This window comes from Peromyscus maniculatus, chromosome 5 (genome assembly GCF_049852395.1).
Source record: "Peromyscus maniculatus bairdii isolate BWxNUB_F1_BW_parent chromosome 5, HU_Pman_BW_mat_3.1, whole genome shotgun sequence".
Classification (NCBI taxonomy): domain Eukaryota; kingdom Metazoa; phylum Chordata; class Mammalia; order Rodentia; family Cricetidae; genus Peromyscus; species Peromyscus maniculatus.
Window position 1 is genome coordinate 144954854 of NC_134856.1, and position 17408 is coordinate 144972261.

At 35.8% G+C, this 17408-nt stretch overlaps 1 protein-coding gene across 1 annotated transcript; it reads left to right on the forward strand.

The window, feature by feature from the left end:
- Positions 1-10556: 10556 nt before the first annotated feature.
- On the forward strand, positions 10557-11915 carry LOC102924422 (olfactory receptor OR9H1-like). The gene has a single exon (XM_006997469.3). It carries the CDS (start codon positions 10804-10806, stop codon positions 11728-11730), a length of 927 nt encoding a protein of 308 aa, XP_006997531.1. The 5' UTR covers positions 10557-10803; the 3' UTR covers positions 11731-11915.
- Positions 11916-17408: the final 5493 nt, after the last annotated feature.

Sequence of the window (17408 nt, forward strand, 5' to 3'; positions counted from 1 at the left end):
CCAGGGTATGTATTACATTGGGGACGAGGTTTTGCTTTTGTTTCTACAGGAGAAAATAAGCTGTGGGTACCATCAAAATTGATAAAGGTTCGATTTGAACAAGAGAGACCTCTTAATTAGAGGAGGTGATAGTTCATCAACCAGCATGAACATCCAATTTAAACTAACTGGTATCAATAACACATGCCTTTTCATTTAATCAGATAATAACTTGTCAAAAGGAAATATCCCCAAAATTAGTCTTGGGGAAAGGTTTTTGTTTTTGTCTTTTAGGAGAATGAAGGTTAAGGAATCTGAAGAACACTGGACAAATGAGACAACTGAAGAAAAGGGACAAATCATCTATCCCAAGAAACAGAATGAAACGGTGTATGGGTATATATCATCTAAAAAATTTTTATGTCTTCCTAAATGTTTGTTTCTGCTTTTCTCTAAAGATTTAACACTATTGGTTTTCTAATAGTCCCAGTTCAATTAAAATTTAAAGCTGACTTTGGAGTTGGAGAATGGCTCTCTCCTTCTTTAAAATCAAGCATGTTGTTAAAAGGAAAATGCAAACTCCCTGTATCATGCCAGAATAAGAGCCATCTTCTGCTATGGTACAGGACAAAAGCAAAATTAATTAAGGGACTATTCTATTACTAATCTCAACTCTTTGATTCTATTCTGATTCTTTAAACTTTTCTTAAAGTATGAATTTTATATCAAAATTTACAAGATTAACATATAAAGATATATAGATATATATACATTTTAAACTTTGTTAAGACATGAATGGTCATATAGAGTACTAACTAATTCTAGAAAAAAGGCTAGCTGCATATATATGTTTTTGTGTTCGAGTCTCTTATCAGTTTTCTGCAGGAAATCATGGCCAGGCCTAACATCAACTGAAGTCTCCAGAAAGAAGATGGGGCCCCACAACAACAATAATTCCACGTGGACAATAATGATATCATTAAGCTGACAAACATCATCCACAGATCAGCTTTGAACTACAAGGTGCTCAGAGCATTCTTTCATGATAAAGAAAACTTCGCCCATACCCAGCAGGAAGCAATTTTAAGACTATGTCGCCCACATTCCCAAAGAGGTGGTGTGGGGTGGGTGGTTTTTTGGTCTTTTTAATGGGTTTTGGGTCTGGGATAATTTTCAGTATTTAGGGGGGCTGGTTACAAGTTATTGTCAAGGGTTAAGAAAAAGGCTAAGCAAAGGAGATTAGATTTAAGGTTCTTGTTAAAAAAAAAAGAGAGAGAGAAAGAAAGAAAGAAAAGAAAAAGACAATTACTAATACTTTACATTGGATTGAATTGTTTTATATTGTATACAAATTTGAAACTGATATTGTTAGAAAATGTTATATGTATATTTCTAATTGTATTTATACCATTCATTTAACAATGTAATACAAATTTTTGATCCTTGAATGTTATTATTACCAACTACTACGATATAAAGAAATGAAAGTTAGTAGTTAGACATTACAATAGAACTTGTAGCATATTAGATATGTTTTAAAAATTGAGCAGAGATGTTTTAGACAGGTCATCTTCAAACCCTTCAGAGAACTACAGAATATGGCATTTAAAATGCTTTAATAACTTAGAAAATTTTTCTTTTTTGAGACATGTCGGCTCCTGGCAGTACCAATCTACTTCAGAGAAAATATGGGCATTGAAGAAACTGCATATGGAGTCAACTTTCATTTTGGCAAAAGTTAGCCACTGGACAACAAAGTATCCTCGAATCAACAGGACAAAATGGACAGACAGATCACGAAATAAGGGACTACTGATTCTTGCCAAAACAAGTGTGGTTATGGCTTTATCAAAAGGCATCTTCTGAGGCCAGGACAATATGGCCCCATCCCTGAAGTGGCCTTCGCATCCGGAAAAGGTATGGTGCCCTTTTCTTCGAAGGCAGCTTAACAGGCAGAGGGCCGATGGATTCTGTTGTACAATGGAACAGCAGCTGAAAGCTCATGCCTCTCAAAAGTAGACTGGCATTTAATAAAGGGATGTGGAGAAGAAGGGGATGCTGAGATGAAGCCATATATACACAGCCAAGAAGAATGGACAGCTGAATTTAAAAACTGTCAACAATTTCCAGAATTTAAAATCCTGAATCATGACAGGACACTAGTGGAATTCAGGTGTTTCTGGTACATGGACTGCTCTCACCAAATGTGAGATTGAACTGTTGACCTTGTGTACATCCTACTTCACAAATGAGTCTGTCAGATACACTAAGCCTATAGGCTGAAGATGATGCCCCAACACTGCGGAGAAACCTCAGGTGACTCCCCAGGCAGCTGGCTGTTTCTGTCAACTCACAAATTTTTTGGAAGTTGCTTGCATGCACTTCCTGTTTTTTATTTTTGTTAGCTAATATTATTTCCTTCTTGGGTCTCTGTGGGAGTTGAAGATTAGTTAGTTATGGTTGAAGATTAGTTAGTTATAGTTGAAAATTAATTAGGATAGAAAGTGCATTAGATACATCTTGGATTTACCAAAATAGGATAGATAATGGAATTATTTTCTCTAATTTGTCCAATACCTGTTTAGGTATTTATTATTTGTATATATTGTATATAGTTATTGTACTTTTGTATATAGTTTTTCTTTTGTTAGTCATAACCTTTTGCTTTTTTTTTCTTTTTATTAAAATAGAAAAGGGGAAATGTGGTGGTAATCTAATTATACTGAAATGTGATTTTGATTGTATGTTAATAAATAAAGTTGCCCGGGGGTCAGAGCTATTAGAGCCATAGCAAGAGTGTGGCAGTGGTGGCACAGGCCTTTAATCCCAGAAAGCCAGCCTTTAATCCCAGGGAGTGGTGGTAGAAAGCAAAAAGATATATAAGGCGTGAGGACCAGAAACTAGAAGCATTTGGCTGGTTAAGCTTTCAGGCTTTGGAGCAACACAGTTCAGCTGAGAGCTATTAGGATGAGGACACAGAAGCTTCCAGTCTGAGGAAACAGGACCAGCTGAGAAACTGGTGAGGTGAGATAGCTGTGGCTTGTTCTGTCTCTTTAAATAGACTAACAGACAGTAAATAGAGCCCTGATTCGGGAAGCTGGGACACCGCAGGCGGAAGGGTGAGATTTCAGCTCTGAGCTCTGACCTCTCGGCTTTCTCTTTTGCATTGTTTCTGTGTTTCTTATTTAATAAGACGGTTGGTTACATCTATACATCTAGATCTCTATGAGTTTAAAGCCACACTGGAAACAGCCAGGCATGGTGACTCACGCCTTTAATCCCAAAAAGCAAGCCTTTAATCCCAGGAAGTGAGGGCAGAAAGCAGAAAGGTACATAAGGCATGAAAACCAGGAACTAGGCTAGTTAAGCTTTTAGGCTTTGGAGCAGCACAGTTCAGCTGAGAGGCATCCAGTCTGAGGAAACAGGATCAACTGAGGAACTGGCAAGGTGAGGTAGCTGTGGCTTGTTCTGTTTCTCTGATCTTCCAGTGTTCACCCCAATACCTGGCTCCAGGTTTGATTTTATTAATAAGACCATTTGAGATTCCTGCTACACCCAACTATACCAGTCTTGCATGTATACCTAAAAGGATGCTCAATGAGATACAATTTTATATAATAGATTGTATAAGCTTTAGACTTTATCTCAGCTCCTTTTTCTTCAGAGACTGTTGTTTTGTCTCAAATATATTCTATAGTTTCTTGTTGCTTTGGTTGTGTTGGTTAAGTTTTCTTTATATACAGCTAAATGTGTTGTCTGACTTTATCTCCTATCCCTGAAATTCACTCTTCTTGTACTCATCTCTTGATGATGCTTTCTGGTATGTTTTTTTTATTTGAATGCTTTATTCTTTCATTTCTAGAATTTCTGTTAGTTTTTCCTTCAGTGTCTAAATTTTCTTGATGAATTTCCCCCCATATTTAATTTTTTATAAATTACTATTTCCTTTACTTCAGTAATTTTCTTGTCTAAGTCAATTCATTCCATAACTTTTTTTCTAGGTTTGGAATAGGTTCCTTATTTGCTTATATGAATTGTCTAGATGATTGCTAATTCTTTTTAAAAGTAGGACTCTAAAATCATTTTTCTGGCATTAGCACTATATGATTATCTTTGTTTTGGGTATTGAGAAATTGCCAGATTGTGAGGGTGTCATAGTGGAATGCTGTCATATGATATGTGTTCCTTTGTTGTGTTTTGCACATCTGATGGGATATATGTATCCTCAAGTTTCTAGTTTTTTACCTTTCCTACTCTGCTTTCATTTTATGTTATTCTTTCTGTTGGGTTATCTTTGCTTGGATTTGTGCTCAATAAAAAATGCTCACTTCAGCAATAACTATGATGGTTTGACAGGGGTAGAAACCATGGAAAAGGATGATTAATGGCTTGCTCTCTAGTAATTGTTCTGTGTACTGCTCAGCTAGCTTTCTTATACACCTCAGGCACACCCACCTGTGATTAGTGCCACCCACAGTGGGCTTTGCCATCCCACATTAATTATCAATCAAGATAAACTTTTACATGTTCAGGGAAACATCACAAAGGAGGGAAGTGCAGTAATGTAAGGGGCAGAGGAAGGGAACAGGATTGCAGAACATGTTTCTCTGAACATGGTAGCTATCATCTTTATCAGAACAGTTGTGACTACTTGCATGAGACCATCAAAATTGAATCTATTTATTGTTGAGGTTTCCTCATAGGAGGGAATGATGCAGATCCTTGGACCCTGAGATTTCAGTCACTCTTTTCCTGGACCTCCTGGTCAACTGTAATTCTGCCCTAATTGCATGGGGGTGCTAGAGAATATAGGCTATGGAATTTAACTGAAGGAAGAAATAGGGAACTCCATCTATTTGGCTATGGTGAAGTTATCATCTATCCTGTAGAGAGATTTTTTTTAAGTTGATAGAATTAATTGTGACAAATAATAAGGTAAGAAGCAATTTGACTGAATTCTTTTTAGAAAGGATCATACTGCTGGCTGACCTGGAACTTGCTTTGTAAATCTAGGTGGCCTTGGACTCAGAGAGCTCCATCTGCTTCTGTCTTTCTAGTCCTGGGATTAAAGGTGTGTGCCACTACACCCATCTTGATTGCATGTTTTGATTTACAGATTTGATAAACTGTGTCAAAAATGTTAATGGGTTTTACTCACTGAATTAGTTTTGTTTAGGAAACCACACTAATGACACAGACAATCCCAGAAAAATATAACATTTTTCTTTCAGGAATATCGTTTGAACTTTGAAAGCTATATGGCATGTATACTTTATTTCATGCGAGTCCAAAAGTTCATGTGTAAGTTGTCCATCTCTGTTGCCTAGTTAAGTAAAACAAAAACTTCTTGTCCTTACTGTATGCCAGGAGATCTGAAAAATGCATGTTAAATATAGTTGAAACCAGTTTGCCTACTCCTTTTTCTAAAGAGATTGCTTTGCAATTACATAAGCATATATTTCTTCTGATCAGAAATCAATCTTTGTCTTCCCCAAGAACTTCAAAAAGTATGGATGTCCTTCTCCTTTAAAACTCCTATTGACTTTTTCATTACATTGATTTTTATCAAAATCATACTTTGTGTATTTGATTGTTTATGCTTTTGTTATTATTTAATAGGAAATATACAAACATGAAGGTATTTTCTTGTCTTTGATTCATTCATGTTTTTACCTACATGTACTAAAACATTCATGTTTTACATGTTTACAATGCATCATTTATACATTTATACATTCATGGTACTAGATTTCCCAAGATAAGTAATATAATTCTAGTTTACCAAGTTTTTCCAAATGCATTATAGAATTTAAACTTTGTTATGCATGTACATATAATTCAAAATAATATATATTTCAATAAAATGTCAGAAAATATGAAGGCAAATAGCAAGCCACATAAAGGTTGTTTGGGTTTTTTATTCTAATTTCATTAATTACACTCTAAATGACATTAGAGTGCTGTGGAATGTTCTGTATGGCAAATGTGTTGCTCTGATTGGTCAATAAATAAAACACTGATTGGCCAGTGGCTAGGCAGGAAGATAGGCAGGACTAACAGAGAGGAGAAAAGAAAGAACAGGAAGGCAGAAGGAGTCACTGCCAGCCGCTGCCAGGACAAGCAGCATGTGAAGATGCCAGTAAGCCATGAGCCATGTGGCAAGGTATAGATTTATGGAAATGGATTAATTTAAGCTATAAGAACAGTTAGCAAGAAGCCTGCCATGGCCATACAGTTTGTAAGCAATATAAGTCTCTGTGTTTACTTGGTTGGGTCTGAGCGGCTGTGGGACTGGCGGGTGACAAAGATTTGTCCTGACTATGGGCAAGGCAGGAAAACTCTAGCTACAAATGGCACCCAACATGGGGCAAGAGTTTCTACCTAAAACCTGAGAAAAGATTCTACAATGGAGCTAAAAACAGCTTCCTAATTGTCTCTCTCAAATGAGCGGCAGCTGCAAGTTTGAGCTACTTGTAGGTTCCTGGTGTGTGTGCTCAACCTGCAGTATGGCGGGAATGAGGCCTCTGCAAGGGGCACATTAAGCTGCATGGTGGATTTAGCCTTTGCTAATACAAAACAAAAAAAGAGGTTTGTGGGCTACACACTGCTTGGATAAAAGCATAGACCCATGATAGCTCCCAGAGCTGGCAGTAAATGTACCACTGCCATGTTGAGAAGCTGAGGTGGGAGGAGCCAGCAGCCATAGTTTCAGTCTTGCAAATGCTGCAGTTTAAAGCAATAGAATCACAACAAGACAGATTCAGATGTAATAGTTTACAATATGTGTAAAATATACGTAGGCTTGAAAGAGACAAAAAAGGTGATATATACAGTTATATAAACAAATACATAGTTTTAAAAAATAAAGTCTTTGAAGAGACAATAAAATTAATATAAAAAATAAGCCATAGCCGGGTGGTGGTGGCGCATGCCTTTAATCCCAGCACTCGGGAGGCAGAGACAGGCGGATCTCTGTGAGTTCGAGGCCAGCCTGGGCTACCAAGTGAGTTCCAGGAAAGGCGCAAAGCTACACAAGAGAAACCCTGTCTCAGAAAACCAAAAAAAAAAAAAAATAAAATAAAATAAGCCACATAAAGATGAATATTAGACAGAGAATCTGGATTGTGTTGTCTTTGGGATTTTTAACTGCAGAAAAACATTTGATCGTAAAAGATGTTGAGTTGAACCAATGTGTATATTTTAAAGATACCTTGACTTCAAAATTTGGATGTAAGGATGTGTTGCTTTGGAAAGGAGACTCTGCTTTTGTTCCCACAGAAAGCCAGAGGCTATGGATTAGTTCCAGATTAAGATACATCAGATTTGACCAGCCAAGACCCCCTGAAAGGTCTCCGATGACACCAAGGCCCAGATAATCCAACATCCAGAATGGTTTGAAGGCAACTGGCTCAGATAATACAGCCTCATGGACTATTCCATAATCCTAAAATTTTCTTTTTGTCCCCATAAGATACAGCACCCCCCTCCAGCAGGAAGTAGTAAGAGAAGCTATGCCCAAATTCCCAAATTATATGTAATTTTATTTTGTTAAGGTTAAAACCTTCCTTTTTGAAAAAAAAAGGGGGGGGGGTGCTGTGTGATGTTCTGTATGGCAAATGTGTTGCTCTGATTGGTCAATAAATAAAACACTGATTGGCCAGTGGCTAGGCAGGAAGTATAGGCGGGACTAACAGAGAGGAGAAAAGAAAGAACAGGAAGGCAGAAGGAGTCACTGCTGCCAGGACAAGCAGCATGTGAAGATGCCAGTAAGCCACGAGCCATGTGGCAAGGTATAGATTTATGGAAATGGATTAATTTAAGCTATAAGAACAGTTAGCAAGAAGCCTGCCATGGCCATATAGTTTGTAAGCAATATAAGTCTTTGTGTTTACTTGGTTGGGTCTGAGCGGCTGTGGGACTGGCGGGTGACAAAGATTTGTCCTGACTATGGGCAAGGCAGGAAAACTCTAGCTACATTAAAGTAATTTTTCTTTTGAGACAGGGTTTTTCTGTGTAGCTTTGCACCTTTCTTTGAACTCGCTTTGGAGACCAGGCTGGCCTTGAACTCACAGAGATCTACCTGGCTCTGCCTCCCGAGTGCTGGGATTAAAGGCATGAGCCACCACCACCTGGCTGACACTGAAGTAATTTTTTAATGTTTCAATATATTAACTTTCTTTTACATAATTTTAGAAATATGACTTGCAGGGATTTTTTTGTAAAAGAAAGTATTTTATTGTCTGTTACATGGGATAATATATGACATGTTTACAGAAATTATTACAAATTGTTTAAATATTAGTTGTCCTTATAATAAGTCTGAATCTTTATTCCTTTTGTGCTATTTCTTATTTCAGTATAACAACAACACAAACTAAAATGCATCACAAAATATAACAGCAGTATTTCTCTATTTTAGTGTTTTTGGTTAGCCACATAAAACCAGACAGACACTTGATCAATATTGGAATGTGACTCATATATGTCCACATTGTCTTAGATCATGGTTCTAGTATATTAACAAGTAAAATTTCATTAAAAAAATCCATTTTTGAAGCTTATAAGCAAGGACTATTCTTATTTAAAAACAGGTATTATAATTTGAGTTTATTTTCTTTTGCTTGCAAATCCTTACTCTATGACTTCCTTTTGCTACTTTCCCAAGTTGCCTGAGTGAGCAAACTCTTCTTGTTAAAACAGAACCCTAGGGAATAAATCTCTGATGACCAACACCAAGGAAACTATATATTCTTTATTTTTACCTTTTGCAAGATTGGCCTGTGGAAATCTTGTGTGTACATAATTTACCAAAGAATTGAAGATGAATTCAAGTCAACTAAAAAGGGGAGAAGGGATACCACACATTTAGGTGAGGTATATTTTGTAGAAGACATAATGCTTTCTCAAAACCCTGTGACCAATTATATTAAGTATATTTAAATTGTAGTTAAATAGACAAAACTTCTAAATCAATCATAATTTTCTGAGAATTACAATTGATTCATAAACATGGCAGACTTCAATTTAAGTGCATTGGAGAAATAGTTCATTCTTAACTATTAATAAGAGCAGCACTAAGATTGTGCTTACAATATGCCAAGAATCTCCAAAATACTTTCACCTATAACAATTATTTTGTCTTTACAGTTACCATCACTTTTAATACCCACATCTGACAGGTCAAGCTACTACAAAAGTGACAATAATAAGGCATTAGTTCATGAGAACCCAGGCTTTCTGATACCAGAGTCTTATGTTAACTAGTATACTGAACTATTTCTCTGTGGCATATTGCTACAGCTTTGTGTATTAGACATTCATTGCAATATATAAGCAACATGAGAAACAGTAGTCACAAATTTTCCAAATTTCAGATATCCTCATACATACAAATACCTACCTCACACATACCAAGCTTCATCACTTGCTGCTTTAGAAAGTCTCACTTTAGGAAGTCTCACTCTACAACAAAATCTCAACTATAGTCCAACTGTTTCTAAGAGAGGATGCTTAAATAAAGTATAGGTTTTATGAGATATTTCATGAAGAAGTATGAAGAAGAGATGAAAAAGAGGTAAAAGAAAATTAGTTTAACAATCATATATTTAAGAAAGACAGCCCATCAACTAAAATGAAAAGATCTAATTTTTATAAGAAACATGTATTGTCTGATTTATTTTGTTTTAAATTTTAACAAAAAACATCAGTTTGTTTAGAATATATCCAATAAATATTTTCATGGGATGAATAGTGCCTCTCATGATATACAGATCCTATTTTAAGGATCCTATGAATAAGTCTTGTTAACTTATAAAAGGAAATTTTCAGACACAATCATGAAGAATAAGAAAATGAGATTATTCTAGCCTATCTAAAAGGATTTAGTGTCATCACAAGGACCCTTATAAAAGGTAATAGGATAGATAAATACAAAATATGAATGACTAAAACCAGAGATGTTAGAAAGAGGGTATGCTAAGCAGCTGGCTTTGGAAATAGAAGACATCATAGACCAAAAAATATAAGGTGTCTTTAGAAGCTGAGAATTCTTTAGATCCTTCAAAAGGAAAAGGGCAGCATACATACTGTGGGGCACTAGAGCTCACTCTGCATTCATGTCCTCAGAAATATAGGGTTTTGTGTCTGAAACATTTAAATCTAAGATAATATGTTATGGCAGAAGTATGAAATTAGATATTCAGACACAGGACTCTGAATGAAATAATTTTGCACAGTTATTTGCACAAATTATCACTTGCCAACATCTCCTAGCATATCCAACATAGCATTTCTTATAATGTAGAACTGAATCAATAGTTATATCTAATATATCCTCATGTCTGTCTTTGTGCTTTTTTGTATTGCTGGGGATTAAACTTAGAACCTTGGGACCACTAGGTAAATACTTTATCACTGAGTTATATCTGTAGCCCTTTTCTTTATAGTTTGATTTTGAGACTTCTCCATATCTTTATGAATTGGGAATAAAGTAAATAAGTGACTTAAAATGTCTCACAGCTTCAGTTCCTGTGTTTTGATGGTGAGATAAGGTAAGCATAATATTGATGTGTTCATAGATGCTAACTATTTGTATGCCAATGCTTATTTATTTCCAATTCCTTTCTCCTGCAGCTTTACCTTCTCCTTTTTATCGTGGCATATGGAACACAGTAGACCAAAATTGTAAACAGAATTATTTTAATGACACACAGATATCTATAATTTAATTTAATCTTGTAGGTAGCAAAGCATATTTGTTTTGCAAATTTTCACTTTCCTGTATCTTCTCCTTCTCTTCCATCTTTCTGTGGCTGTGATTATAAAATGACAAATTTTACACGTGTCTCAGAGTTTGTTCTACTTGGATTCAGTGGGGGTCCTGGGATACAAATGGTGCTATTTCTAATTTTTTTAGTTTTGTATGTTATAGCAGTGGTGGGAAATTTTGGCATGATTATAATTATCAGGATGGATGCTCACCTCCACACCCCAATGTATGCCTTCCTCCAAAGTCTTTCCTTCTTGGACATCTGCTATTCTTCCACAATTGCTCCTAGAGCTCTGATAAACTGCTTGAAACAGGACCATACAATATCTTTTGGTGGGTGTGCTACACAATTCTTTTTTTTGTCTCTTTTTGGTACTACAGAAGCTTTTCTCCTGGCTGCCATGGCCTATGACCGCTTCATTGCCATCTGTAATCCTCTTCTATACTCTGTGAGTATGTCTCACTGGGTCTGTGGATTATTAGTGACAGGGTCCTACTCATGGGGTGCAGTGAATGCTGTCACTCAAACCACAATGACCTTCTCCTTGTCCTTTTGTGGGTCCAATGAGATCAATGACTTCTTCTGTGATGTCCCACCACTCTTAACCCTCTCATGTTCAGACACCTTTATAAACCAGCTGGTTCTTCTTGGTTTATGTGGCTCCATTATTGTCAGTACCTTCTTGACTGTTTTTGTTTCATACATCTATATTATCTCAACAATATTGAAGATCCACACAGTGCAGGGACGCCAGAAAGCCTTCTCCACATGTACCTCTCACCTGATTGGTGTGTGCTTGTTTTTTGGTACTGTTTTCTTCATGTATGCACAGCCCAGTGCTGTCTCCTCCATGGAGCAGAGCAAAGTGGTATCTATATTCTACACTATTGTCATTCCCATGTTGAACCCTCTCATATACAGCCTGAGGAACAAAGATGTCAAGCAAGCACTGATGAGAAGCAAGCAGCGATTCTCCGCTTGATTCTGCAGATGTGGGTTTCACAAACCAACCTGGACTTGACTCCAATTCAGTGCTACTCCTGTGGATTATGCTATAGCAATATTTTCTTTGTTAATACTTTTGATCTGGGAGATAGAGTATATTTTATTTTATTTTTTTACGTATTTAACAGTAAATGAAATAATGATGATAAATAAAATATAAAGTGGAAGAATGGATAATTGAATTGGAATTTGTTTATTTGTTTATTTTATTTATTTATTTATTTATTTATTTATTTATTTATTTATTTATTTGGTTTTTCGAGACAGGGTTTCTCTGCATAGCTTTGCGCCTTTCCTGGGACTCACTTGGTAGTCCAGGCTGGCCTCGAACTCACAGAGACCCGCCTGGCTCTGCCTCCCGAGTGCTGGGATTAAAGGCGTGCGCCACCACCGCCCGGCGGAATTTGTTTATTTTGCCTCATATACAGGAACCTGATCAAATTTTATCATAAAAATGATCATACAATCAGAAAATATTTACCTTGAATACAATTCATGAAGTAGTAAAACATATCCTTCCCAAAGGTTAAAAAAAACAAAGTATTTCAATATTTACCATAAAAATATTTAGCAATGTATAAATTAGCTATTGGTATTTTTATATCAAAATTAATAATAAATTAGACAATTTTCATTGATAAATTATTGTAAACAGCTTTTATGGAGTATAATCAACATCTATCAATTCATTCAATTGAATTATAAAAAATATGTTGTATTGTATGATCATCCCATAGTCAAGTTAACAAACCTGTGCACTCTGTCAAACATTTCCTTAGAAAATCTTCCTAATACTTTCACTCTCACTATGAAACAATGCTTCACTGTGGATAACTAGACAAGCTTGCTTTTTTTTCAGGGGTTACATAGTAGGGCATAGAAGGGTTATGGCTCTTTTAAAAACTACTTTGATAAATATCTAATGTGTATTATTATTAATAGTTTATTATAATTCATTCTTGGGTAACATTTCATGGTATGAATGTATTATGAGGGTACTACATTTTTGCTCACCATTTATGTGTTGATAAATATTTGAGCTGTTTTCATTTGGAGGCCATTGCAAATACAGTTGCTATGGATATTTTCATATATGGGCATATCCTTTAATTTATCTGAAATAAATACCTGGAGAGTTAGTGCATATTCTATGTCTTGAAAACTGTTGCACTTTTCCATTCTTTAACAGTTCACATTTTCAGTTTGTGTTTCAGATCCTCTTCATTTTCATTAACATATGGTATTTCCCCCTTTTTGATGTAAATTATTTTATTAAATTTGTATGGTATCTCATTTTGATTTAAGTTGCATTTGCTAAATTTCAAATGATACCCAAAATATTTTCATGTGCTTATTTTCTATCTACATGTTTTGTTTTGTGATGTGTCTATTTAAATCTTATGCACACTTGCCCACACTGGGAAGCTATTTTTTATTATTGAGATTTGAAGTACCTTGTGTATTTCAAATAGATATCCATTGTGAAATACGAGGATTAAAATATTTACTCAGGGTGTAGCTTGCCATTTCATTATTTTAACAACACCCCTTTAAGAATAGAAGTTTAATTAAATACAGTGTATAAATTTATTCATGCATTGATTGTTCTTACATCATCTTATATAAAAGACCTTTGTTGCTGACATGGTTGTACATTCCTACACTCTAAGCACTCAGAAAGCTGATGTAGGAGGATTATGAATTTGAGGGCAGGCTAGTTAACATAAAGTCAGACACTGCTTCAAAAAATAAAATTTAAAAAAGATTTTGTTCAATTCAAAATCACAAAAAACTTTCTGCTATTTTTCAATAGATTTTATACTTTCAAATTGATAGATGGATCCAAGATAATTTTTAATTAATTTTATGTTTTATATTTTAATTTAAAATTTATTTTATAAGCCTTACTCAAAACTCCACTTTTCACATAACTTCAAATGTTTCAGGACTATTTATGGAAACTTCAATTGTTTTTTTTTTCTGAATTATGTTTAGACTAAGGTCTGAGACTTAGTTATCTCTATATGAATGAAGGTTTTATTTCCAGGAGTTTTTACTGTGTTCTGTTAATATATTTGTCTACCTTTACATCAATACCACACATTGTAGTTTTGATTATAGAAGACTTTTGTTGAATAAAAGAATAGATAACAGCAGCTCCCAACTCAGAAAGGAAGCTGACACATAATTTATAATTCTCTTCAGCTGTGGTGTTTATTGGAATGAAAGGTCCAAGTCCATGATGTGGTCTCAAGGTGGAAGGGGGGCATTAGAAAGAAACAATACAATATACAGAGATGTAAACATGATGGGGCCTTAAAGAAAAGTAGAGGCTTCCTTTTAAAGTCTGGAAAGGTGCTTCATAGTAGTGGGAGCAAGAAAGAGAGGGAGATAGTCACATCAAAGGAATGGTGGGGGCAGAAGAGCTTCTTTAGAGAGCTCTCTCAGTGTGTCGCCTGAGCAAAATTCCTGAGAAGTCTCCAGACCAAATATAAAGAATATAGGAGAAATATGACTTTTAAAAACAAAGGTCCAGGTAATTCAGAACACATCTCCCACTTTACAAAGACCAGTGTGTTTTCTTCCCAAATACAGAAATCTTGAATGAGCCCCCAAATTTTGGGGGAAGAATAATCACAATTTCACAATACTTGAATACTTAAGACCGCTGAATACTTAAGAGTTACAAATCAAATGGTTTATTCTATGGTTCTGCAGGGGAAAAAAATAGCTGGCACGTCAATTCAAACAAGACAGTACTATTATATATTCCAAATCCATTTCCCTTCTCTCCAAATTCCTTGTTTGGTGAGTTATTTTGGAAAATACATTCTTCCATGTTTCTCTAACATAGTCTCCACCTCAAATTCCACATCCTCTTGGGCTCCAAATCACCTTGCTTTCCTGATACTTGGCTCATTTATGTAGCTAATTATGACTTTTCAACCCTAATAGAAACTAAAAGGTGTCCAGGCAAGAGCCAAGTGCTTATTAGGGTAGACAGGGACTTAGTACCTCCTGCCAATCCATGATTCATTAATGATCTCTAAATGTCCCATAGTGAAAATGGACTATAATGATTTATTTCTTATAGATTGCATCCCCTCATTACCAGTCAAGGGGACCTGTTAGCAACCCAGGAGTGGAGCAAGTCAGCAAATGCCATTGCTCAGCATTTCTTAGACCCATAATCAGTTCTTTTCTTCAACTGTACTAGAGGAGGTTTTAATAACTTAGACATTTAAAAAAATAGATTGCAAAAGTGCATAATGTGTTGGTATTTTTTTACCTGTATATATTATTTTTCTGAGAAGGAATATAGATGCTTTTTAAACTTATGAATATGAGTGCTAGACATCATGAGAGGGTACCAGAGTCAGCAGAGAGATGAGTGATCTGGGTAGTAGATTGTTTTATTCCAACTGCAGCATCAAGGAAAGATTGGGGAGTTCATATGAGAAGGCCTGGGTTGTGAGGTGGGTGGTTTTGGAGACTAAGGATAATGAAGGAATCTTGAAATTCCCAAGTGGGTTTTGGTGGTCATAGATGGCACTAAAAGAGGAAAGGATGGGTTTTATTTTTGACATTTTTTTCTTTTTTCTTGTGATTATAATTACATCATTTCTCCCTTTTCCTTCCTCCTTCCAAACTTTTCTATATGCCTCTCCTTACTTGTTCAAACTCATGGCCTCTTTTTTCACTAAATGTGATTGCACACACACACACACACACACACACACACACACACACACACACACAAGCTTCTAAATAACTGGCTTAGTCTATATAATGTTACTTGTTTGTATGTTTTCAGGGACAAACATTTGGTATCAGGTAATAAATTGGTGTGCTCTTTCAGGAAAACTACTTCTCTCACTTTTAGCATTCTTTAGTTGTCAGTAGTTCTTTGTGTAGTTTGAGGCATTGTGGGCTTTTCTTTGTCCACTTTGGCATGTCTATTATTATTGTCTTTGTTCACTTCATCTTTTGGCAGTCATGTTGATAAGACATTATGGGTGTAGCTTCTGACATCATTAAGAAATCAGCCTCACAGCAAATTCCCTGATTCCTTGGCTCTTGCAATCTTTTTACTTTCTCTTCTGCAATGTGTAGGAATTGTTTTGTAGCTATATTCATTGTGACTTGTCTCCATAACTCAGTAATTTTTGTAGTTGGGATTTTCTGTAATGGTCTTTATCTGTTGCAGAGAGAAGTTTCTTTGATGATGTGTGAAGACTTCACTTATCTGTGGATATACAGAGGATATACAGACAAATATTTGGAGTGCAGTTAGATATTATGCTAGTTTAGTAAAGTGTTGGTTGTAGGTTCTCATCTAAGATCCATGACTTCACTAGCCCTGTGTAGTTGGCTAAGTTTTCAGTACCAGGCATGGTTTTCTCTTGTTGAGCAGGTTTATTAAGTCCAATTAGAGATCTATTAGTTATTACCAAGTTATGCATGGCACTACTGCACCTTTAGAATTATCATTCTATGCTGGTCTTTGTTGTGGTTCATAGGAGTCATATCTAAATAGGACTGTTTTCTTTTTCTCCCTCCTTTGGAAGCCTGCATGGCATCTTCTGGTGTCATGAAAGCTAGTTCTCAGGGAGGAGACATTTAGTTCAGTTTCAGTAGGGTCATTTAGCTTTGTGTCTGAAGTAATGGTGTCTTTAGCAATAGGGATTTACCCTCCACCTCTGGGGAGCAATCAAGGGTGATAGCAATAGGCTCAATATTTTTGGAGTCCCTTGGACAACTTTGAACAATAACTTAAAAGAGGGCTTCTCATACCTGGTGTTGGGTGGTCTTTGACTCTTTGAGAAAGGATTGTCAGCCCAGATAAAAAATTTCAATTAAACTATACATGTATATTCATATACAGACTTATATGTATTATAGTTTTTTAAAGGTCAGTAGTTAATAGTATGATGCCTTATGACTTTTTCAAATATACTGTTATTTAATCTTCATCTCTTCTTCAGCATTTATCTCTCTCCCTCTCCCTAACTAGAGTTCCTCCCTTTCTAATTTTCTTGATCAGATCACACTATTCTCCTCTCTTTTCTAGTTCCATCTATTTGCCTGCAAAGTTTATGATTTCATTTTTCTTTACAGTTGAATAGTATACCATAGTGTATATGTTCCACATTTGTATTATCTATTCATTGACTGAAGGACATTTAGGTGTTGGGAGAAAGTTTTTGAATGAGCTCTTACAATGTTTTGAAGAAGCTGAATTGGGATGTTTTTTTGTTTGTTTTTTGGGTTTGGGGTTTTTTGTTTTGTTTTGTTTTTGCTTTTTCTCAGAGCTTTTAGATGCAGTGTATCATGAAGGAGGTGGACAGAGGCCTTGGATTTGAAGTGCCAAGGCATGGGTGGTAAGAGATATGCTGTTGGTAAGAAGGATCAGAGAGATAAATTTGCTTTTGAAATGTGTGATGAGTTAGCTTAGAAGAGAAAAAAATATACAGTCTAGAGATAGGTCAGCAGCTTGCGCCTTCAGGCTACATGTTGCTCATGGTAGAGAGGTGTGCCTGGAGACCTTTGTTCCTGGAGACTGAGAAGGAGATTGGAAAGAGGGAAGGGACTGATTGACCAATCAACACTGAGAAAAAGGGAATTCAACGTATCTTGTACATTTTTGAGAGGTGT

Bases quoted from the DNA above. Each gene is read 5' to 3' on its own strand.
- LOC102924422 (XM_006997469.3), top strand. From the start codon at position 10,804: ATGACAAATTTTACACGTGTCTCAGAGTTTGTTCTACTTGGATTCAGT.